This window comes from Rhea americana, unplaced genomic scaffold (assembly GCF_003343005.1).
Source record: "Rhea americana isolate MKP2758 unplaced genomic scaffold, rheAme1 scaffold_352, whole genome shotgun sequence".
NCBI lineage: Eukaryota > Metazoa > Chordata > Aves > Rheiformes > Rheidae > Rhea > Rhea americana.
The window spans coordinates 593,346-618,806 of record NW_028186482.1 but is presented as its reverse complement, the minus strand read 5'-3'; the positions used below and the strand labels follow the sequence as shown (position 1 = coordinate 618,806).

At 38.9% G+C, this 25,461-nt stretch overlaps 1 protein-coding gene across 1 annotated transcript in view; it reads left to right on the top strand.

The window, feature by feature from the left end:
* Window positions 1-25,461, top strand: part of RYK (receptor like tyrosine kinase) — a gene marked incomplete at its 5' end in the record, with an annotated part of 66,866 nt that overhangs the window by 5,999 nt on the left and 35,406 nt on the right. The window contains 6 exons of the mRNA XM_085311939.1: window positions 10,304-10,425; window positions 15,651-15,750; window positions 16,982-17,116; window positions 18,742-18,798; window positions 20,230-20,374; window positions 24,220-24,320. Of these exons, the coding sequence (XP_085168065.1) occupies window positions 10,304-10,425; window positions 15,651-15,750; window positions 16,982-17,116; window positions 18,742-18,798; window positions 20,230-20,374; window positions 24,220-24,320 (660 nt within the window). The remainder of the gene's footprint in view (window positions 1-10,303; window positions 10,426-15,650; window positions 15,751-16,981; window positions 17,117-18,741; window positions 18,799-20,229; window positions 20,375-24,219; window positions 24,321-25,461) is intronic.

The following is a 25,461-nucleotide window of genomic DNA, read 5'->3' as shown; positions in this document are numbered from 1 at the left end:
CTTCCTCTGCCTTTTTCCATTCTATTGCTTCATTCTTAATTTACAAATTTCAAATAGTGTGTGGATAGATGTTTCCTCAGCGATGTGTATAGTCATATAAACCAACTGCCTTATTTGTAATGTTTACAAACCAACAGAAGAATATGCTTTAAAAGTATGGAATAATCTGTGGAGCAACTTCAGGAATGTTGCCAGTGGAGGCAACTTTTAACTTGAATTAGGATTCCTTTGAAATTGTTTATTCTGTGTGGCTTCTATTATGAGGGCTGATGAGATGAGCGAAGCATAAGAAATACTTAAATTCTTATGAGTACTGATCTACTCAATATGACAGAAATGGATAGTTGATTTCTGAGTTTATGACACCAGCTTGTGTGTTGGAATCCAAGTGCTAGAAGATCAGTCTGAGTCTTTCCTCGTAGAAATAAATTGGTTTTGCATATTGACCATTTAGGAATGAATGCTTGGGCACCAAAAGGCTTAGCTTTCTCGTGCATTTTCTTGTCTAACTTTCCCCATGAAGGAAAAAGTCATCAGTTCTTTAAAGTCCAAGGTCTGTCTAGTGATAGATGTTTGTGGCTCTTGTAACGTTGATGTGTCAGAGACTTGGAAAAAACCTGACCACTGAGACTGAAGCCTAGTCTGATGGAGGGGGGAAGGAGGGATCTCTTGCTCCTTAGTTCCCAAAGCTGCTTTCCTTATAGTTGTTGTGATTTGACACTTGTGCTCTGTTTGGCAAGAGCTTCTTTGTCATTAGTTGTTTGTCTTCTCAGAAGTCATGCTTGCTCTCTCCTGCTGGTTCATGGGCAGAATGGGAACAGGAGGGAGGAAGTGTATGCAGGGAGCTCTCTTTGCCTCCATGAAAGTGGGTTTTTTTTGTTTGTTTGTTTGTTTGTTTGTTTTTTAGTGGCAGTAGCAGCCAGCAAGAATATCTCACGGTACTGTGAACTAAAACCAGTTCTAGACAACAGCTAGGTAGTGGGGAATACAAGAGGTAAGAACCTTGTTTACAGCAATGAAAAATCCTTGGATAGCGTTTTCCTGAGAATGGTTTCCTGTGGAAACAGCCATACTGTGCTCATTGACATGTGGGCGCTTTACGTAATCAAGCTGTTCTTTTTTTTTTTTTTTTTTTTTTTAGCAAGTCTTGCTTGAGTTTTCTTTTTCCCCTTCTTCCTCTCTCCTTCTCTTCTACTGATAGGAATTATATTTTGATTCTGCAAAAGCTGAATTAATGAGGCATTCCAAATGTATATTGGTTCATAGTTATTCTAAGCTGTAGTAAAATGGGATTGCTTGACAACTTATTCATAACTAAAACTAGCTAGACTGAAATATCACTGAGTTGCTATCTTCTTGCAGTGGAGGGGCCTCTTGTTAGTAACTTTTGTGTGTGTATATAAAGTATTAAAATTGTACTTGAGAGAAAGTAGGGAGTGAATGAAAGATGAAGTGCATTTGATCAGTTGTGCCTGATTAATTGATTTCCTGTCCCCCACCTCGAACGGTAACAGCACCAGCAGATCCCATGTAAGAGTGAATGCTAACACTCTGAAAGTTCCTTGTGGGTAGCATAAAGGGTGAGATGGTAAAAGCTTCAAATGCATTATTTGTCTCCCATCTCTGCTTTTTGTCCTTCTTTCATGCGGATAACTCACTCATTTGCACTGACTGCTTTGGAAACCTGTGAGCAGAAGCAACAGCAAGAAACTGATGTGATGCTTTAGAATTTTTCTGCCAGTTACTGGGTATTGAATAGCTATAATTAAATTAGTCAGTATATTGATTTTACTGTGCTGCTTGGAAAAGATAAGAGCAATAACATAAGCCCTGGAATTGCTCTTAGTAGGCTTGAAAAGATGCAGCTGCTCAGAATGTGTAATGGCAGAAGCTCAAAATGTGAAGTTGAGCAGGTTGATAAGCTAAAAACTGTTACTGTCTGAAAACTATTTTGGCCTATAAGAAGTTCGTTTATGGCCTTGTCATGGAGCTTAGTTTTCTTCATAAGTGAAGAGTTTGCCATAGACTCGGCAAATGGATCTGTAACAATTTGTGTGGAGTTCAGTATTGTTTTAAGTGATTCATGTCATTGAGATTGCAAGTCTTCTGAAGGATCTTCACATATGTGAATGTTACTCAACATACGTGAGTGCATTACCACATTTGCAGTCCTGTGGGTCACAGTTAGAAGCTTGAATTTTTAGGCTATGAGGAAGAGATCTGATTCATTAAGGTTGTTTTATTTTTTACTGCCTTTCAGTACTTGTTACTGAACTAGTTACCTTGGGACCACTGACAGGGAAACTACTCTGAAGATAACTTGTACTGTTGGACCTTACTGTCTCTCTCACTGAGATGGCTGTGGCTGAATCTACATGTGTGGATTTCCGTACTGGGAAAAACTGGCATAACTTGTATGTAGGTGACACCAAAACATTGCAAATTCACACTATTCAGGAGTCTAACTTCTGACATATCTTGCTTAGACTTTTTTGGGGGTCAGAGAGATTACTGCAATTCAACTCAATAGCTTTATTCTACTCTTAAGCCTTTCATCTGAAGTTATTTTGTTTCAAAATGTATACTACTGGATAGTTGTAGTTACTGTGGATAGAACCTTTCTTTTGGTTTTCTCTTCTTGATATTTACTTTTATTTCAATTGAAAAGGAGTGATTTAAATACGCGAACTTCATGTATGCTACAATAATTATATCTCAGAGACATTTACCACTACTGAGAAGTTAATTTTTATTTCATAAATATGCCTAATTATACTTTGTATGCTAAGAAAATTGTGTACAATTTAAAAATATAAAGTGGCCTTTAATGAGCAAATCAAGCAGGAATATCTGTACTATTTTCCTTAATAATTTCTGGAAAATTAGTTTCAGGTGCTAACTTTCTGAGGCCATAAGGTTGTTAAGAGTTAGGCAGTTCAAGATGAAAAGTAGTTGTTGCCCAGCATAGTGCTTTGTAAGCAGACCTCTTCCCAAGAAGAGCTCCTGAGCTTGTCTTGCCCGTCCGTCACTCTTCTCTGATGCACAGGAAAACAAGAAATTTTGAGACTTGAATTGATGTTGTAATCTAGAGGCAGAGAAATAGGGACAAGTTCTTTGCTGCCAGCTGATGATAGTATTTGCAGTCACTTTTTGTAAGGCAGCTTCTGAGAAAATCCAGTGGTAGTGGCTTGGTGGTGGTGGCTTCCCTAATTCCTTTTCTTTTGCCTCCAGCCACGTGTCTGCACCGTGGTATTGTTTGTCCTCTTGCCTTCAAATATCTCAGTAACTTGTATCTCTTTAATATCTTTCCTTTGGAGTCAGCCAATCAGGTAGCTTGCATACACCATTCTGACTATTAATAGCAAAATGACTGCTGATTTTGTTTGGAGTTGCATATATGTACATATACATACATATATGTACATATATATACATATATATATATATAAAAATAGAGAGGGAGAAAGGGAGAAGGGAAGAGAGATTCAAACTGGCAAATTTCTCTTAGAAGGGGTTCTCAGGAGCAGAGTTTGTGTTTTTTGTTTCTTTTTTTCTTTAACAATGTGTTGTCTTTGAAGGATTTCCTCAGCTGTTTTTATATTCTATTTATGAGAAAAATCTTTTTATTTTTTTCTCCTGTAAGTGTAAGAAGGAAGAATAGGTAGAGAGGCTGTTGAAATGGAATTGTTGCTGTTGTTCAGAGACAAATAAAACAGTAAGCAGTTAGGACCCAAGGATAAATAACGTCGTCTTTTTAGTATAGATTTAAATGAGTACTATCAAGCTTAATTTACTTTCACTTTAACAAGTGCTATCTGCGTTCCTCTTTGGGGAAGCTTTCAGCAGAAGGGAAGAAGTCTGCTCTGACTTTCACAAATGCCTTTCAGTGAGAAAAATACTGTTTGCTAGTTGTTAAGCTTTCTGTTAAACAGCATCAACAAGGTGCCTTGTGGCAATCCTTCAGTGAAGATTCATAGGAATTTGATGAGAACTCCCAACTAGGAGTTTTTTCTCTTGTTAGCTAGGTGCTAGGAAGTTAGATTCTCTACTAGGAAGTACTAGTTGACTTTCAAGGATGGAGTCATTGTCTTGAAGTTATGTTGAGCATTTCCTTAAATTGCACCCCTTGCATATTGTATTCCATATCCAGCTCATGCAAAAATTATCATAGAAAAAAATATATAATGTATAGGTAAAAGTCCTCTTCTAATTTTCTAATTTTGTTATTTAACAATTAGACACAGTCTATATACGTCCTCAGTGACTACTTGGGAAGAGCTAGGTGAGTTTACAAAGTACCTAAGCTGCTCAAAATAAGACATCAGCCTCTGTTGGGAGGGGTTTTCTGCACAGGTGAGAGTGTATCTAACTTTGGAGCCTCATCAAATCACTGTATATTACATTAACAGCCTAGTTTTAGACCAATTCCACTAAAAGCATGTGTATTTTGGTATGCCTTTCTGAAGGGTCAAGCGGTCAGTGACTTTGTTTCTAATCTGTTCTCCATGCATCTGATAGTGTTTTTTGAAGTTAAAAATCTTTCTATCGTACTAGATTACAAAACACTGCTTTCTAGCAAAATGCAGGGCGAATATTAAAAAAACATGTTGAAGAGTTCTTGGGTGAGGCGCAGATACACGCGATGAAGAACTTCAAGCGGAGATAGGGAACTGTTTGGAAAATGGTAGGTTTGGGGTTTTCTTCTTTTTTTTTTTCCTTTTTTCCGTAGATGTCTGATTAGCAAAAGCTAGCAAGTGTGTTAATGAGATAGGTGGATAGTTTTTTTTTTTTCTTTTTTTTTCTTTATTTTCTTTTGGAACTTAAGTGGTGTCTTGTCCTGTGGGAATGTGTCACAGTTTGTTCACTTACTGTGCCTGTTTGTGGTTTAAGCTTGTCGCTAAACAATTTCCCTCTATGTTCTCGAGCACTTGTGCCGTGATGGTGAAAGGCTTTCTTCATCTTCTCCATGTTAAAATGTGGTATCTTTTTCTTTGATACTTTTTTAATATTTATCTTTTGATATTTTTCCTTGCTCATCTTTTCTGGAAAGTTCTGGTTTGTTAGCTGGTAAAAGCAAATTTTCAGCCATAATTCCTGACGTACAGCTGTAACTGGCAGTGCATAGTGCTGTGGAAAACATGAGCAAAAGTGCAATAGAAGGTTATAATCTGTTACCTTTTTCTTATTAAACAGAAGTTTGCTTTCATTGCTTGGTATATCAGTATCTGCAAATAACACGCAAAAATCTCTTATTTTTTTCAGATGCTTAATATTATATTCCTAATGGTGTTGTTTTCTGTTTGCTAAATGAGATTGGTTCATGTGCAGTGTATATTTGATTTCCTTGTTTTATTTAACTCCTAGCAGTGTTAAATGAATTCTGGGAAAGTATTCTCTCTACCGTCCAAAAAAATAAAAAATAAAAAGGGCAATCAAGAGTTGATTTTAACCCCTCAGCTATATTTTCTTGTGTTTAGCTTAATGTATTACTGTCAGAAGTGTTAGTGTGTATTTGCAGAGCCTGTTGTAAAGAAGCTTATAGAGGTCACTGGTAAAGTTTAAAGTCAGCATTTCAGACTTTTAGTGTATTTTTGATGAGAGGAAAAAGGGGGGGGGGAGTATGTGATAATTTTCTTCAACAAAATATATATATTTTTTCATGTTGGCCTCACATTTCTTTGTGTTTGAGAGGTTATGCAGACCTGAGGTTCTTATTCTTTCTCATATGGATATTTGTCCTGGAATGAAAGGCCTCTGATTTGGCTAGATGAGCTACTCAGGAGTTGGGGCATCATTCTCTAGAGCATGGAAAGCTAAAAGAATATTTAGAATTCTTAGAGAATAAATAGTATAATGATATAAGGCTAATAATTTGAATAACTAAAACTTTTTTCAGTTCATGTCATTGACAATGATATTCACCTTACCTATCTCTAAGATCTCTAGCATAGAACCCAAAAGATTGTTGGAGGTGCAAGGTTTCCATGGAATGGGCATGAGTTTTTTTTCAATGACTGTGATATAAGAGCAAGAATAACTGACTGTGATTGTTGCAGTGGTTTGACATCCCCTTACGGAGATTTCTCAGCTGTTTACGAAGTAACTGCTAAAAATTACAGACCTAATGTTTTTAAAAAACTGGCACTGATCTTCATTGCTTCTATGCACTTCAAGAAGACTGGAAAGATGCCATATGAATGCTATCCCTAGTCTAATAGTAATCTCATCTAACTTTCTCATTTCCTGTTCATTTTAAGTCTTTCGTTATTTGAAAGAGAATGTTCTGAAATTATGTTTTAATGATTTGAACTCAGTTACTTGGGGTTTTGTCCAAAATATTCTGAAGAAGAGTGTGCTACTACTGGAATATTTTGTAGGATAAATTGGCTTTTTAAGAATAAAATCTTATTTTTATCATACTGATAGAGACAGGGTTTTGTTTTTCCTTTCCTTTTTTAAAAAGGAGCTGAAGCTAGGCTGCACTTCGGTGCTTGAAAAGTAGTGTTTTTTATTAGGCTGCTAGAGTGACATGACCCAGCTTTGTCACAAAAACAGGGGCGGCCCAGCATCTTTTGCCTTTTAGAAGAAAAACCAGCCTCTCTCCTTCTTGTCTGAGCTTCTTCAGAATGTTTTGTTATGTTAAACAGTGCAGCTGAATGACTGACTTTCTCTGTGCTTAAATATCTTTTTTTGCTTGTATTCAACTTTATTCCTTCAAATTTGTGACCAAGGACAGGAGTACAAAGATATGGACGTCAGTAATGAATTTTAGAGGTTGCCTACATAAAAGTGTAAGGGTTGAAATGAAAGCAAAGCATTGATTGTTTTGTTTTCACGCAAGTTAATTTAGACTAATCAAGTCCAAGTAATACGAAATTAGATCCTTTATTATTGTGCATCCTCTGAATATGGACTTATTTAAGGAGACTTGCCAAAGCAAAACTAGTCTTAAGTTTTAAAATTGGTTATCGTTGATCTCTAATTACCACTTAAACCAATAGAAATGTTCTGCAAACCTTCTCCTCCTCCTGCTCTGCAACTGTGTCAACAAAAAATGTTTTGACATTCTTTTTTAGATTTTCCTCCTTATTAAGTATTTATACCTTTTTAAGTTTTACTGCCTTACCTAGAAAATGATTATTGAAAAACTTTTCACATTCCCTAGCTCTTTGTAATACTTCATCCATATATTTCTTCTAGAACCGTCTGTTTCCTTGTTTCATCATTTCATATATGGCATTAATCATTGCATACTAATCTGAATCTGTTCCATGAGGTTCTGAGTGCTTCATTGTATTTCCCCTACTTAAAAATGTACAATGGGGGAAGTTTTCAGCACCCTAGGAGGAACCTAATGCCTTACAGAACTACATTTTTCAAATGATATCAGTCAATATCGCTTAATATAGCATTACCAGTTTATTAAGCATACTTGAAATCTGAAATACTTGGAAAACTAGTCTTTATTCTATCTCCTTTTCTCAACAACCTGCTTCACTTAGCTTGATTACATTTTATGCTGCTACTACGTTGAGAGGTGCATGTTTTGAGAATCTTTTGCCAATGTAGGCTTAGATTGGATATTGGCTGCGACTTACTTAATTTGTTACTATATTTAGAAGGCACATCTGCTTGATTTGAAAAAGTCTAGACTATCTGAATTAAGGAGGCAGTGCTGTTTTAGTATAAGCTTGCTTTAAGCTAGTGCTGCTGCAGTCCTGCCATCTATGTTGAGTTCTCCTTAGCATCCTCACTGTTTCGGAGAGTTAAACTGAGCAAAATATCACCTACTTCTCTTTTATATACTGGCTTTTTTGCCTCCTCAACTCCTTGAACTTGGGCTGACAAAGGCTTAGATAAAGAAGGTTGCAAGAGGGATGTAAGTGTGCATGTCTGGCAGGAGGAAAGGTAGAATGGAACCAAAGGAATGATGAATTAATTAGACTCAAGCTGTCATGGTAACAGAGCCTGAAGTGCTTCCCGCAAGCTCCTAAGCCATTTTTAGTGGCTGTTTTCGAGAGAGTTAATGGTATCATGTACTCAGTCTGGAAATCTAAGTAATGAGGCTGGCACAATTTCATTGAGCATAAAAGTATATGTAGATACAAAGAAAAAATATCTAATTGAATACGAATAGTTCATAGCTGATACCAAATGAAAATAACTGAATCTACTTGATTGAGGCTGATTACTGTCCTCTTAATCAGAATTTGTAGAAAGAGTGACATTCAATTTCATCTGCTGAAAGTGTTTGTAATGGTATCCTCATTTGCTGTTTTAAGCAGCCCAGGTTTGTTGTTGGAGTCTGGTGGCTTGTGCCACAGTTTTCCCCATTGCAATCCCATAGAGAGTTCTACGCTAAACACCATGCAAGGAGTTGGGAAAGGTATCAGTTATACTAGCGAAAATGTATTTTCTGTAGAAGTCTATTAGAGCTCTTACACACACTCTACTACAGGGTTAAACTAGCAATTTCTATGAGTTTGGGGAGATTTTCTGTTCCTTCAAGAGGAAGAATCACAGCACTGAAAAAGCTCACTTTTTTTTTTTTTTTGTTGTTCTGGACGGATTGAGATAAATTACATAGACAAGCCCTTCAGGAATTTAGGATTTGGGGGAGATGGGAAATCTTCCAAGTGTACATCTATGAGTTTCCTTGGTTTTAGAAAGCATTTGTCCAAATTCAGTAGATATTTCATATGAGAGCGCTGTTCAAAGATACTAGCTCTTAATTTAAGAAGCTCCTGATTGACAGTCACTGGAAGCAAGGAGGAGTACAAAGCGCAGTGTCACTATATACTTACTTTGGTTTTGTATTTTTCTGTTCGCCCCTTTTTAGAGACAGGATACTAAGCCAGAAAGACTTTCTTTTGTCACATAACTCTTATTTTTTAACAAAACAAAACAAACCTACTTAGATTATTTTTATAAGCCAGTCTCTTAACTGAAGCATAATTTTTTGAGGCCATAAAACTTGAAATTGAGTTTCATGCTGCTCTTGCATAATATTATTTGTGTTCATATAATTAACATTGCCTGTTGGTATCTAGCTTTTTATGACAGTACAGGCATTAAAACATTAGTGGGTTATATAATCACATTGCTAAGTGTTATAGCACGCTGCCTCCGTTGAAGCTTAAAGATCATCTTTTAGGGCATTTAGTTTTGTATGCTTTTAGATGTTTTAGATATTTTTATAAATTGAGGTTTTTGTACTCAAAAGCTTCGCCAGGATTACCTTTTATATGGCTTTTGTAAAGAGCAATTTTTATAGTTTTTTATTTTACTGCTGTGCTCACATTTTTATTATTTTTTTTTAAAAAAAAAAAAAAAGTTTCTCTGCTAAGATTTTTATTGTATCGGGGATTGTCCCATGGAAAATTCTCTGGTGTTACAAGTTCTGAAACAGTGTTTCCTTGAACATTTAATGGTTGAGATAAGAACCAAATTCCTCTTGCTGATAAATGCTCTCCCAAAAGCAATTTCACCATCCCAAAGGTGTTTCCCCCCCCCCACACACACTCCTTTATCTTTTGTCTTAATAATGTCTTGGAATGAATGGCACTTGTTGGGTTTTATAAGAATATTTTGGTAAATTTATGCCTGTAAGTTTCCCCATCTCATTGTGCAGATCTAGTTGTGAGCTCTTCCATGCACTCCTTCTGCATTTAAATCTGCTGCAGGCTTCATGAAAATAATCTGGGCAAGTTTCATAATCTTTTTCTGTTTATGTGAATTCAAAGTTTTATCTTGATTGCACATTTTCCTATGATCTAATTATATTGAAGTTAATTCCGTAGTGCTTATGTTTCTTGGCCTAGTCAGTCAGGAGAGGGCTCAAGAAATGACCTATTCTAGGAAGAATTACCTGCAATTAAAGAGTTGATAACCCAAAGCAATATATTTTGTGTACACAATTGTAAATAAGAACAAAATTGGATCCTTGATTCCCAGAAAAAGACAGAGGATCACTTGTGAGAGTCTGTAATGAATTTTGAGGGGAGCTGTATGAAAAATTTTCTTTCCTATTGTGCCATTTCTACTTTTTGTCAGTTTATTCGGCAGTAGCATCTCTGAAATTGCTGCTTTATAAGAATTGGAAGCACTCTTGCGCTGAACTCTGACATAACACTGTTCTGCAAACCTGCTGTTGAATTTGGGGCTTTAGGAAGTATGTGCTTAATCATTTGGAAAAAAAAAAGTAAGAAATGGTAGTGAGAGTTGGTTGTTGTAGCATGTATTACTGCCAATTCTGCTTTTCCCTGTCTTACTGTTTTTTTACTTCTTCCTGCTCTCATTATAGGTCTTGATGCAGAGTTGTATTATGTGAGGAATGATGTTGTTAATCATTATGCGTTGTCCTTCAATCTCTTAATTCCCAGCGAGACCAGCAATCTTCACTTTAGTTGGCATGCTAAATCCAAGGTAAGCAGACATCATTTCTGTTCTATGTTTGAGTATTTGGTATGTGATTTGTAGATTCCCACTATTGTAATTGAATGTTTTTTCTTCAAAAATTATCATATGCTAAGTGCAAAATAATTATCTCAAGTTCCTTATTTTTTATTTATTTGATCAGAAGCAGTAACTTAAGATATTATGTATCCAAACTCTTGTTGCAGAAAGGTTAAGCACTACTTTTGAAGTATTTTACACTTATTGCTTCAGAATAAAAAAAATGCAACTTTTGTGGTTATGGGATATCTTTTGGTGGTGAATTGAACAGGCAGAAGAGGCAGCAATGCACTGGAACCTCTAGAAGTGTAAACAAATGTAGAGCAGTTGTTCTGGAGATTCTGAAAACATAGGTTTGGAGGAGAGGAGAATCTGTAAAACTATCATATAGGGTGTTTTATTGAGTCTTAGTTGAAGGGACTTCTATTTCAGTTGCACACCATTGCTGAAGTGTGCAGCAACAGCACTCATAAAGATTGCATGTGGTTTTACATTTCGAAGGATTTCCAATAACTTAATTTCATCTACAAGAGTAAATTTTTATGTTTAGTCTCTGCTAAAGATTCAATCTCTATTTCTAAAACTTGAGCAATGGTTATTCTTCTTTTTTTTTTTTGAACAAGACCACATTAGAAAGTGATAATTTTTAACAACTTATAAATTAAATATTTGAAGATACCTTCTGTTAGTGTTCTTCTTTCTGAGTTGTAACTTAGGCCTGGATTTTGGCCTGTAAAGGTGCTGCGTGCAATGCAAGCCAGTCCTTTTACTGGATATTGTAGCCTAACTTCTCAGGCAGTAGATAGCATACTCTGAAGTTCAACCAGTTATCATTTGAATACGATTTTTTTTTTTTAAGGAATTTCCTCACAGTTGTGACTCATGAGCTGCATGCGTCACCTGACCCTGCTCTGAGAGTTTCCCAGTGCCTGTGGCTGAATTTTTGCTAGGAATTTTTGAGCTTCTGTAGTCCTGGTTCTATTATTGTGATTGCACCATTCTCTCTCGTGAATCAGAATACTGTTGCCAAATGCTTATCATGGGGCTGCATAGTATAGTTCATAGTGGTTCAGAAACTGGATGGTATTTCCACTTTTGATATTGTAACTTAAAAATTACTTAGCAATAACTTGATAATATAAATGCATCTTTTATTGTATTTTAGAGGGGGGACAGGGAAGTGAAACCAAATTGATTCAGCTGAATGTGGAGTGGTAGGATAAATTTCCAGGCAAGGACTGAGCGCAGCAAACAGAGGCAGCGAACAGACACAAGAGTTCACATAGCAGTTTGCACAGGAGGAGCTGAATTAGGTGCAAGAGGACATATTTCTGAAAGGCTACCCAGGCTTGTCCACTCATCAGACCACTGCCTTCTGCTGCTCTTTCACATGGGTGCTAATGATATGGAGAGCAAGCTGGAAACAATCAAACAAGACTTCAGGGCTTTGGGCATGGTGGTCAAGGGTCTGGGAGTCCAGGTGGTCTTCTCCTTGGTCCTGCCAATTAGGGGGAGGGATGGGAGGAGGAGGAGGAGACAAATTTTCCAAATGAATACCTGGCTGAGCTGCTGGTGTTGGCAACAGGGTTTTGGTTTCTATGATCATGAGACATTGTCTGAAGATCAGCAACTGGTGGGGAGAGATGGATTCACCTCACCAATTGGGGCACACGTGTCTTTGCCAACAGATTGGCCAGCCTGGTAAAGAGGGCTTTAAACTAGGCAGGAAGAGGGAAGGGGGGAGTCACAGAGAGAGGGTAGTCAATAAAACACAACTTGGGTTGGGGGGCCCCCAATGGGTGCATGCAGCTGGGAATGTGCGTGTGGGACATGGCTATGGGAGACCCCCTTGCATCCTTCCTGCAAAACCTGTGTGTATGACTACCTCTCCAAAATGCCTCTACACCAATGCACACAGCATGGGGAATAAACAGGAGGAGCTGGAGATCTGTGTGCAGTTGCAGGGCCATGATCTCATTGCAATTATGGAGACATGGTGAGATAGCTCGCATGACTGGAACGCTGTCATGGATGGCTATGTGCTTTTTAGGAAAGACAGGCCAGGAAGGCGAGATGGTGGAGTTGTTCTTTACGTGAGAGAGCAACTAGAATGCATCGGGCTCTGCCTAGGAGTGGAGGAGGAGACAATCGAGAGCTTATGGGTGAAGATCAAAGGGCAGGCTAATGTGGGGGACACTGTTGTGAGTGTCTACTACAGGCCACCTGACCAGGAAGAGAAAGTAAATGAGGCCTTCTGCAGACAGCTGGAAGTAGCCTCACGATCACCAGCCCTGGTTCTCGTGGGAGACTTCAGCCACGCTGGTATCTGCTGGAAGGACTACACAGCTAGGCACAAACAGTCCAGGAGGCTCCTGCATTGCATCAGTGACAACTTCTTGACACAGGCGGTGGAGGATCCTATGAGGAAGAGTGTCCTGCTGGACCTTGTCCTAACCAACAAAGAAGAACTGGTTGGAGATGGGAAGGTTGGGGGTGGTCTTGGCTGCAGTGACCATGAGATGGTGGAGTCCAGGATCCTGCACGGAGGAAGCAAGGCAATAAGCAGCACTGTAACTCTGGGCGTCAGGAGGGAGGACTTTAGGCTCTTCAGGGACCTACTTGGAGAAATCACATGGGTTAAGGCMCTRGAAGGAAGGGGAGATCCAGGAGAGCTGAMTAGTATTCAAGCATYACTTCCTCYACRCTCAAGACCAGTGCATCCCAAGGAGAAAGAAGTCCAGCAAAGGKGGCAGGAGACCTGCATGGATGCGCAAGGAGCTCCTGGCCAAACTCAGAGAGAAGAAGAAAGCACACAGAATGTGGACGAGGGGACAGGCTACTTGGGAGAATTCTAAGAATGTTGTCAGAGTAGGCAGAAATGTGATGAGAAAGGCTAAGGTCCATTTGGAATTTAGTCTGATAACAGTGGTCAAGGACAACAAGAAGGGCTTCTTCAAATACATCTGTAGCAAGAGGAAGTCTGCGGAAAATGTGTGCCCACTACTGAATGGGGCGGGGGCCCTGGTGACAAAGGCTCCGGAGAAGGCAGAGTTACTGAATGCCTTCTTTGCTTCAGGCTTCACTGATAAGGGCAGCCCTCAAGAATCCCAGAGCCTGGTGATGAGGAAAGGAGGACTTTGCTTTGGTTGAGGAGGATAGGATTAGAGATCTTCTGGTGCAAACTTGACATCCACAGGTCCATCGGCCCCGATGGGATGCACCCACGGGTCCTGAGGGAGCTGGCAGATATTGTTGCCAGGCCACTCTCCTTCATCTTTGAAAGGTCCTGGAGAACTGGAGAGGTGCCTGAGGACTGGAAGAAAGCCAGCATCGCTCCAGTCTTCCAAAAGGGCGAGAAGGTTGACTCAGGCAACTCTAGGCCGAACAACCTCGGCTTCATCCCTGCAAACGTGATGGAACAGCTCATCCTGGATGTCATCTCCAGACATATGGAGGAAAAGAAGGTGATCAGGAGTAGTCAGCATGGGTTCACCAAGGGGAAAGCCTGCTTAACCAATCTGATAGCTTTCTCTGATGGAATGACTGGTTACTTAGGGGAGAGCAGTGGACATTGGGTAGCTTGGCTTCAGCAAGGCTTTTGACACTGTCTCCCTTAACATCCTCCTAGATAAGCTCAGGAAGTGTGGGTCAGACAGTGAGGTGGATTGAGACCTGGCTGAAAGGCAGAGCTCCGAGGGTTGTCATCAGTAACACAGGGTCTAGTTGGAGGCCTGTGGCTAGTGGAGTTCCCCAGGGCTCCATACTGCGTCCCATCCTGTTCAGCTTCTTCATTGATGACCTGGACAAAGGGACAGAGTTCCTCCTCAGCAAGTTTGCTGATGATACCAAGCTGGGAGGAGTGGCTGATACACCTGAGGGCTGTGCTGCCATTCAGAGAGACCTGGAGAGCTGGGTGGAGAGGAGTCTCCTGAGGTTCCACAAGGGCAAGTGCAGAGTCCTGCACATAAGGAGAAAGAACGCTAGGTACCTGTGCAGGCTGGAGACTGACCTACTGGAAGGCAGCTCTGCAGAGAAAGACCAGGGAGTGCTGGTGGATGACAAGTTGACTATGAGCCAGCAATGTGCCCTTGTGGCCAGGAAGGCCAATGGTCTCCTTGGGTGCATTTGGAAGAGTGTTGCCAGCAGGTCAAGGGAGGTGATCCTGCCGCTCTCCTTAGCCCTGGTGAGGCCTCATCTCGAGTACTGTGTCCTGTTCTGGGCTCCCCAGGACGAGAGAGACATGTAGCTACTGGAGAGTCCAGCATAGGGCTATGAAGATGATCAGAGGGCTGGAGCATCTGCCCTATGAGGAACAGCTGCGAGAGCTAGGCCTGGTTAGCCTGGAGAAGAGAAGACAGAGGGAGGATCAATGTGTGTAAGTATCCGAAGGGAGGGTGTCAAGGGGATGGGGACAAACTCTTTTCTGTTGTCCCATGAGACAGCACAAGAGGCACTGGGCACAAACCGACCCACAGGAAGTTCCACCTGCACAGGAGGAGGAATGTCTTCACTGTGAGAGTGACAGAGCACTGCAAGAGGTTGCCCAGAGAGGTTGTGGAGTCTCCTTCTGTGGACGTATTCAAAGTTCGGCTGGATGCAACCCTGTCTGACATGCTGTAGGTGACCCTGCTTGAGCAGGGGGTTTGGACTAGCTGATCTCCAGAGGTCCCCTCCAACCTTACTGATTCTGTGTAACTCTCAGTTACAGTAGGTTCTGTTCTGCCTGTGGGAATAAGAACTTGAAGGATCAGCTCTTTCAAATGGAAACAAAATGTTGACATAGTCAAATAAGATGTTTTTAAGGAATTTTGGCCCTATAGTTTATAACTTGGAACTGATTAGATGAGTAGGAATTTTCCTAACTTCTATAGTGCTAGTGAGTAAGCTTTTTAACAAGTAAGAGTGAAAATATCAGTGAGTGAGGTCTTTTTTTAAAGGAGCACTTTTAATTTCTGGCCTAAATTTTCAAGAGTGATTTGAAGAATGTCTTCTATTTGGGTTTCTTGATTTGAACTGTTTCAGAAGTCTGATATTCAGACTTAAGTAAGAAACTTTGAGTATCTAAAATCCCTAGTGTTCTCTGAAAATATTTTTTTTTAATTTGAAGAAATAATTATCCAGAATTACATAGTATTTCTTTTTAGAATTAGATTTATTTATTTTACTTGTTTTAAAACTTCTAACTATTTTTGCAGGTTGAATATAAATTGGGATTTCAGGTAGATAATCCTGTGGCTATGGATATGCCCCAAGCCAACATTTCATTAGAAGGAGAGGTCCCTCGCATGCTCTCAGGTAACCAAACTGATTTCTGTTGCTGCCTTCCTTCCTTTGAAATGTATACCTAGTACTGATAGAAGTAATACTTTCTGATACTCGGTAATAATTTTTTTGTTTTTTCCAGTGTGTGTAATGTTGCATAAGAACACAGTCTATTAAGCATCCTATGTTTATAGGTCTTCTGCCACAGTTTATAACATTGCTAAAAGGGAGTTGTAAATTGAGACTACTAGTCTGTTTGAGAGTAGATTTTTTTTTCTATGTTTAGTGGAGGATACAGACCTCCCTAGTGTGGAGGCATGGTATTTTTTTCAATATATACAAGGTTCCATTTCAACATAAATAATTAAAAATTGCATGGATTTAAAAATCTGTACCCTTTAGTTTCTAGCCTATAGAGATGTAATTTTAAGAAGTGTAGGAGTTGTTAAGACGTTTGAAGTGTTTAATGGTAAATTTAAAACTGGGAAAACTATGGCAATGTAGTAGCTCCTCCCTAGATGTTATACTAGAAACAAATGTATTTGTTTTAGCAACAAGTAGAAACAAATGTATTTGTTTCAAAGTATGTGCAAATACTTGTTTATTGAGCATTCCTTACTTATTCAGCTATGATTCCTCACTGCCTGATTCCTTTTGAGTTAAATCCACTGGTGGAAATAAATTTTTGTGTGTGTGTGTGTGCTACCTTTTTGTGCAGGCAGACAGCAGGGAATTAGGCTTATTCTCTCTGCTCTGCTGACATCAGTAATACTGATAAGAAATCTAGAGAATAAATTCTGTCATATTAGTTTGGTTTTGATTACAGACAGATTTGCAGAGACCAAAAGCTTCAAACTTAACTGCTGTGAAAAAGGCTAATCTTCATAGTGTTTTGAAAAAGCAATGAGGAAAAGTAGCATCTGTTTTCCTGTGTTTGGAGGAACCAGCCTGGGCTTCTTCTGTGAGAACACTTTAACCTCAATGCTAATGAATGGCTAATGGTTATCTACCCACAAATTTGGCTTATTCTAGAAATCTGTAAACTCCAGTCTGGTTCACTTAAATTTATTTGAACTATATAACCTTTAATCCCTTAACTGTTGTCTGAAAATACAAGGACTGAAGACTAAAATAGCATTTCTTAATGGGAAGTTCTTTTAAAATGTCCACTAAAAACATAATACAGAAAGAACCCCTATCATTTAAAGTTTTTTTTACCAAAATGTCTGAAATGTTGTCAAACTTAATCGTTATCTGTTTGCAGTGTTTCGTGTTGAACTCTCCTGTGCTGGCAGACTTGACTCCGAGGTCACGATGTTAATGCAGCTCAATTTGACAATAAACTCCTCAAAAAACATCACAGTATTAAATTTCAAACGAAGGAAAATGTGCTACAAAAGTAAGGCATTAAATTTCAAACATTCAACAACTTAGTGTTACAGCAGGATAGAAAAAGGAAGTGGGGAGATATGTGACAATGGACATGAGTAATAATTTACCATAATAAATGATGGAAGTAGAGTAAGAAACTGGGTAACAGTTTCAGAGAAAAATGGAGCTTTTTTTTTTTTTTTTTTAACAAAAAGAATGGAGTAATTCTGTAAATGTGCCCAGAATATGTGAAAATAAGAGGAGGGCAGGAAAGAAAAGAGTTAGTAATGATGTGAGTATGTTGATGTATTCTATAGATTAAGACTTTTTTACGTCTAATAAAAAAAAAACTTTTCACCATTGAGCTTGGAAGGAACAAAATCAGGAATTGAAGCCTAGTTTGTTTTCAGATTATTACATTTTCTTGTGGCCACTTCCTAAAAATACGTTCATAGGCATTGAAGGAAAAATTATTTTAGAGAATCACATGAACTCTACCCTTAAAATTGGCTGCAATATCCTCTTCTCAGGTGATGTTATTCAGTTTGCTTGGAGCTTCTGAGGACACTAATTAGTTTTCAAAAGGAAGCCTGTAACTTCTTTTGGCTATAAATGTTCACGGATGAACTTGTGCTAAAGTCCACATTTTTTACATAATATCATGATACTCTTTGCATTGATGTTATGGGAAAATAATTCTTAATTCAAAGTTCATCTGTCCCTCTAGTGTAAATAGAGTTTTTGTTGATAAAGTATATCTTGAAAAACGCCATTTTTACCATTACTTCGTGTTGTCTTAGATGCTTTTTCAGCCTTCCGAAGTGGAGGAAATTTGTACTACTTATGCGTTCATAGCTTGCTGAACTGCTAAATGAGCAGAGCAAGTTTCTATAGACTTACTAAAGCAATTGGGCTGTGCGAGGCAAAACTACTTCCTAAATTATGTAAAAATAATACTTACGAAGATTGTGTTTCTATGGGTTCATAAAAACCTCAATTACTTTTTAAGTTGTGTATGGAGTAGTATAGAGTGTCTTGGGAATCCACGTTGAATATAGCATGTGAATTGAAAATATGCAGGAACTCATTAGTAATTTTGGTCACAGTGTACTTAATAGTTTCTGTTCAGGTCTGAAAAAGACAAAGTAAAGTTCATGTGATCTTTATTTCCTTCCTGGATTACTTTTTCCACAAGTTTGAGACTGAACTGACTTACCAAGGGGTCAGAGGATTACCAGAATCTGTGAGGTCTTTTTAGTGTGTGCATTTATACACACACCCCATACTCTACACCTGTTCTTTCTACTCTGCTCCTTTGGGATTTTACAGATAAATTAAAGGGGGCTGGAGGCAGGTTGATTCTGTGGGTTCAAACATGGCCTCGGTGGACTCTGCTATCTGTGATAGTCTGGAGGAGTGCATAAGCATCAGCAGTGAAATGTATCTGACCCACATGTCTTAAAGTTTTAAGTGTTATTTTTAAAGTGGTTAGCTTTTTAAAATGGAAATCTAGAAATAACTGTAGCCCTTGAGTCAACTTGCCTATTTGGAAAAGTGGGTTTGTTTTTTTTGAGAAATGAAGCAGTTAACTTCCTGAAAAGGCTACAATCATATTTATGTACCAAGCTTAATCACTTTCCCTCATCTGTTTAGAACTTGAACCAGAAGTGAAATCTCCAACATCTGACAAAAACAGCAGCAAGGCTATCTGTAAGTAGTTTTGAGTGTGTGATTTAATTCAGTTTTAAACAAATGAAAGCTTGCAGCATTCCCTGTGAAAATACTCCCCTGGCAGTCTGTACTAAACCCAGTGTTTCAGTAGTTTTTTTATTAATCATTTCAATGGAAAGTATATGCTGGTGAAGAGGAAAAAGTTTCTAATCCTGTAACAACTTTTTTATCATATCTTGGTGACACTGGTTTCCATACATAACTTTGATCTATTTTCTTGACTTTAGGACCTGTCGGGTTTGCTGTTTTAACTTGTCAGTATTGAATGAATGGAATGAGGTGATTTCTTTTTCTTTCACTCCTCTTCTAGCTGAAAATATCCCTGTCAATGTGCTCAGCTTCTGTGGCACTCAGTGTAAGCTTTTTGCTAAAATGCTTTTGGAGAGCCATGGAGAACATTGCTCAGTTTTCTTTTTACCACCTGCTTCTGTTCCAGGACAACTGTCATCTCTACAGTACATGATTTTAAGCAGGGAGTGCCTAGGGCTGCTCAGTCATCCCTGCTGATAAAACAAGATAAGCTAAATCCTGCCTCCTGCTGTCTCAAGTCCCTCTGATCTATGCAGCTTGTTAGTACAAGCTGAAGGTCAGCACAACAGACAGCCTGCAAGCTGTTAAGGTGGAAAGGTAAAATTTTGCCCTAAAATTTTCAGTTCAGATTCTTTTGAGAAAGAGGATTAACTGACCTGCACCACTGGTGCGTTAAGATGTGGGTCTGGGATCCATAATCCACCCATCCTACTCTAAAACTAGAAGCAGAAGCTGAAGTTATGTGTTACGGAACATTCAGTAAGCACCAATGGGAAGCTGCACATAGGAAATAAAAACAGGATTAATACCTATATTGATATGTGTTCCGGTATCCTATTTGACATATGCTTTTTCAGCCCCACTTAGCAAGTCTGTGTTCTCTAATGTCATTTGCTACATTTGGGGCTTGGCTGAGCAGGAAGCATGGTTTGTCTGTGCTGCTAGTAACTGTGTTTTGCAATATGGGAATGGTATGAGGAGTACTGTGTCTCAAGTATTTGCCTCGGTGGGAGCTGTGGAGGAGAATCTAGGGGTTGTGTGGGACAGAGACTACAGGGTGTCTGTGAAACTGCAAGACCCTTTTAGGAAGCTCCTGGCTAGCTTTTTTCATTCGATAGGAATTTTTCTTCTGTCTTAGTAAGTGAGTGGAGGCATTAAGTGGCTTGCTGTCCCTGCCCTGCTTTGCTGCAGCAGGAACCACAATGCTTTCCCTGCTAGGGTGGCTTCAGCTCCCTGCTGCCACCTGAGTACCATGACCTTGGTGCCAGGGGAATCTGGGAGAACACTGGGAGCAGAAGCAGTCAGCCTGCTTGGAACAATGGAATATAGTTTGCTGCTTTTTTTGAGAAAGGCTCAGTAACTTCTCACTTTCTGTTTCAGTTGATCCTGTAAATGCAGCTCCCACCACTTCTACCCGCGTGTTTTATATCAGTGTAGGGGTGTGCTGTGCTGTTATATTCCTGGTGGCGATAATATTAGCTGTCTTGCACCTACACAGTATGAAAAGGATAGAGTTGGATGACAGGTATGTATTCAAGCTTTTCAAATGCATTACTTTTGACATGCTTATCCAGGTTTGTTGCAGTTCTGGAGGTCTCTGTAGTGGCTTGCAATTCTGTTCTTGGTGATTGTATTGATCACTACATGTGTTGGACTGGTAAGCACTATGCTCCAGGGAGGCAGCAGTTGCAGGCGTTCTGCTGATTATGAGGTGGGAGGGCTTTGACTGTTGGTATTTTGCAAAAATAGTTATCTGGAGGACACATAGTGGGAAATGTGGATAGAGTCACCTCTACAGGGATTGTCAGAACTGAAGGAAAACTTAATAGATATTTGAGTGTTCTGAAATCTGTTTTTTACTGACTTCTACAGGAGCCCAAATTTTAGCTTTCTGTATTTTGATTGATTTACCGGTGTTCATTTTGGTCTTAGGATGAAGTCTAAGGATTACAGTTGTTCGGTTACAAAGCTGGAAAAGTGGCTCTTTTCTGAAAGTATTTACAATCCAAATAAACCAAATTGGCATAAGCAAGGGAGAAGAATTTGTAAGGTGAACCCAAGGACAATACAGTCAGCACGAGTCCTTTGCTTTCTTTTTTTCTTACCAATGTTGACTGAGATTAAACAGGAGGAGAGAGGCTGAAAAGACATGATCTGAGGCTCAGTTGAAGGCTATGTGAACAAGCTGCCTCAGATGCAACTGTTTGCAAGCAGTGAGTTTTGGAATGGAATACTTGAACACAGGTGCGCATAGGTCGTCATTTCAATTGAAAGCATGTCTTGAATTGTTTGTGTTCCTGCCTTCAGTCTCTCAGGCTGGCTTTTCCTTTATCTCAGATGGCTTTTTGAGTCTGTGGTGCCATGCGGACTGTTTGCACAGAGAGTACTAGAGTCTCTGTTTCTCCTTGTTGTCCGTTCATCTGTCTGTTTGTTTTTCTTTCTGCCCTTTATTCCTCTTATGTCTCCAGACCACTTGTATTTTGGGAGAATGTGGGTGATGTAAGTAGCAGTAGTATCTGAAAACCATTTTCTGGTTCTTGATGATCTAACCAAATGACTTGTTTGCTTTTCTTAGTTCCCTTTTGTGCCTAATTTTTTCTACTGATGATATTTAATCAATACAAATCTTTTAAGTACGTGCAACTTGCTTTTATTCATGAAGGAAAAGCATTACATATAAAGTATGTGAATATAGTCTCTCTCAAAAACTTTGACTGTATCAATCTAGCAGTGTTACTGAGTTTCTTCTTTCACTCCATCATACTTAACTCTTATGGAGAAATAAAAGCTAAAAATTAAGCTAATGTTAATACTTGGTAGTATGTACATGTTAAACAATTTGCTTTAAATTAGTTATGTGACCTTTTATAATTTCTATGAAGTTGATGTAGATCCTAGGATTTGGCTTTTTAGAGGATCACGTGGTGATTTGCTTCCTGAGCTCAAAGGTACTTTGCCTTACAAAATATTGAATGGAGTCCTTGGTAGTCCTGGGCAAGAGCTGCGCTCCATCATTGTCATAGCAAAGGTGCAACAGAGGCAAAAAGTGCTGAAGATCAGAACTACCACAGTTGCACTTTTCAGAATGATCCCTGCATTGTGCTCAAGACTCAACAGTAACACTTATTAGGTGATGTTTCCATGCTTGACTGAGAAGTTGGTGAAAGGAACTACGTTCATAGTTCTGGTATTCTACTAGTATGTAACACTGAGACTAAAATATTATGAGATCAATGATTGCTTCAAGGAACCATGAGAGAAGAAACAAATTCTGATTTGGTTTTGAATAACAAGCTTTTGCTGTCAAAAGGTTCTGAATCAAAGACGATAATGTAATCGGGGTTAACAAGCTTCTAGGAGCAACAAAGGCTGAAAAACCCACTGCTGTTGCTATTAGCATCAAGAAGTAGAATTAAATAAAAAAGAGGAAGCTTGTTGCATAGAAGCTAAAAAGAGGCAGCTGAATTTACAATCTGCATAGAGACTATTTAAGAACCTTGTTCTTCAAGTTCAGAGCAAATGCTTACATGCTTTCTGCCAAGGGCACTTGAAAAAATGGCAAAGGAAATTGGCATGGCTAAACAGGAAGATGATGGAGATTTTGAAGGAGGCCTTCTTGCATTTAATAAAGCTGAAGTTGTGAGCCTGTGAGAAAGATAGGAAAGATCACAAACAAACAGAACCTAAAAGCAGAAGGAGGCAGATCAAAAAAAGTTATTTTTCAAACTTTCAAAAGGCATCTAAAATGTTGTTTGTTTATTTATTTATTTATTTTCAAGCTTACTTGCAGCAGTAGGTCAGCCAGCGAATATGTAGGGGTGGTAGATGATCAGATTACAAAAGGAGTTTTCAGGGCAGATAAAGCCTTGAAAGAAGAAAAGCTAAATGCAAGTTCTGCATCTGTTTTCATCACACCTGCGAGATGACCATGCCAGGGTACTTCTTCCTGGGAAACTTGTTAGAGAATGAATTGTATTGAACTAGCTTGAAGGTGCAGTGACAGAAACAAAGTGAGCAGGGATAAGTTGCCAGCACCTGAGGAGACTCATTCAAAAACTCTGAAGGAAGTTAAGATGGAGTAGCTAGATTGCCAACAGTGGCTGTTGAGATCTTGCTCAAAAATAACTTGGAAGTCTTGGCCAGGAAGATAGTAAAATATTTGAAAAAGATTTCCAAGAAGAGATCCAGGTCACCTATGCATCAGTAGGCCTGATTTTTGTGTCAAAAGTTAGTCAATTCTGTTCTAAAGAAAAGAATTAGCAAATTCATTTGTGATTATAATATAATGCAGAAGAATGGAGCTTTTTTTTTTAATTTAGATCTGAAAAATACAGTTGAATAGCAAGGAAAGAATATTAGGGTAATGGAAGTGAGGATTGAATACAAAGAACTGCAGGATGATCTTTCAAGAAAGAAAGATGACAAATGAAATACGGTATATGTGAACAGTGTATGTAGTACAAGGGAGAAAGTAGTTGTAATTTATCATGTAAAACAATGATTTGGAGTTAACTTTTGCTAATTAGGAATATAATATTAGAGGGGTTACATTTCCATATAAATGCTAGCTCAGTGGGGGCAGGGTAGAACACTTTGGTCGGTAGAAGAGAGAACTTACAGTGATGTGGGATGAACAACCCTTTGCAACAGCGAATTGGGGAACAGCTGTTTAATGTTTGTTGCAGCACAGGAACTATAGGGCATCAAACAGAACTGGCAGCTGACATGCCCAAATCAAGTGAAAGGAGATGCTCTTTGAACTAAAGTATAGTCGAGCTTTGTAGGGTGTTATAGGTGCCAAAGGTTTACTTAAGTGCAAAGAGAAACTATACAGATTAATGGAATAAAATTCATTGATAGCTTAGGAGGCCCTTTGATTACCCTTTTCTTGTGTTCTTTGCTGAGCATCACTAGTGCCTATTTGCTGCTGTCAGGCAGCCATTCAGCATGTGTGAGGGGTCTGTACTTTGTTTGACTCGGGCTACTTCATTCAAAGTCAGTGCTGATTCTCAGTGGGATGTTGGTACTGAAAAGCAAGTGCATAGACTTCTATGGTTTTGATGTTCTTGATATGACAGGCAGACTCTTGGAATAAATGCTTTGGCACCATTTTTTCCCCAAAAAGTTAGGAAAACATACTGGAAACAGAGTAAAGTCTGTGAAACAAATGTAAGGGAGTCATTCACTCTCAAAGTACAAAGTGCTAAGCTTTCTAAATTGCCTGATATACAGTTTGCCATGTAAGAGAGAGACTTTCAAAAGATGTCATCCTTCCAAAGTCTCGTTTGGAGAGTGTGTTTAATTTTATGCTGATTTTGAACTTTTGAATTTAACCAATCAATGTTCATGTCCATTTTTGTTTTGAAACAGCATTAGTGACAGCAGTAGCTCACAAGGCTTATCCCAGCCTTCCACACAGACAACACAATACTTGAGAGCTGACACACCAAACAATGCAACACCAGTAACCAGTAAGTGTTAATCTATTTACAGACTCTTAAAATAAAACATCATGGGCACACCTGGAGTATTGGTTGTTGAAGTTGCACTGATTTAATATTGAGGAAAACAGAAGAGCATGAATAACCTCCTGGCTTTTATCAGTTTGCCTGTTCTGAGTTAGTTATGTGGTGCATATTTTTTTTTTCCATTCATCTCACAGTCAGGAGTGAGACCTCTATATGTACTGGCACTCAGTGTATATACAAGTACATGAGTACAATCCTGTGTTTTATCCAGCGAGATTTTTCTCCCTGTACCTAAATCAGTCTAACGGAAGGACTTCACTGGTATCTGTGAAGCATCCGTTTTGTTATACACTGGGAAGAAGCTGCCTTATGCAGTACCAAAGGAAGGTGTAGAGTTGGAAGTGATAATGGCAAGTGGAAGAATCCGTATGGCTCTAGGATCAGTTGCCACAACCAAGACAAGTGTGGTCATCAGTGTGTAGTACTGATGTTTTTCCTTTGATTTCCTCATTGCTCGAAGCAACAAAGTGGAAAGAATAAAGGCTTTATAAGGGAGCTAGAGAAAAAACAGCAGTGTAGTAAAAGAAAGGATGATGGAGCAATGGTTTATATACTGTGTAATAGACTGACCCAGTAGCTGATACTAGGTGTACTATAAAGTGGAAAGTTATGTTTTATGTTAATTCTGCAATTACTAAAGTTTTATTTTTTAAAATCTGCAGTGTGTTTACTGCTCAAATTGTTTTGTCCTCCATAGTAGGAGAATAGTCCATGCAGTATAAATCTGGTGAAGGAAATGGTTAGAGTGTAGGGAAGCTGATGGGTATGGGGTAAAATACCTTCTTGCATGCAGGATTTGAACTTAAGTAAGAGGATTTGGTGCAGCACTTAGTGTGCAGTTCTCTGGCTGCGTAATACCGTCTGAAGTTGTACTAACCACAAGATTTCACCATTTTCATTGTGCTAGCACTAATGCAGCTAGGTTGCAAGCCAATTCAGGGAGCTGAACCAGTCAAAAAATGATTTATTTTGTAAAGCAATTGGTTTCTGCTTGACTCGGCTCTCTGAGCTGGTATGTTGCGTAGCTATGCAAGCACTGATATTGGTGCCAAGAAGGATATGGGTCTACATGACTGAGCTTTGG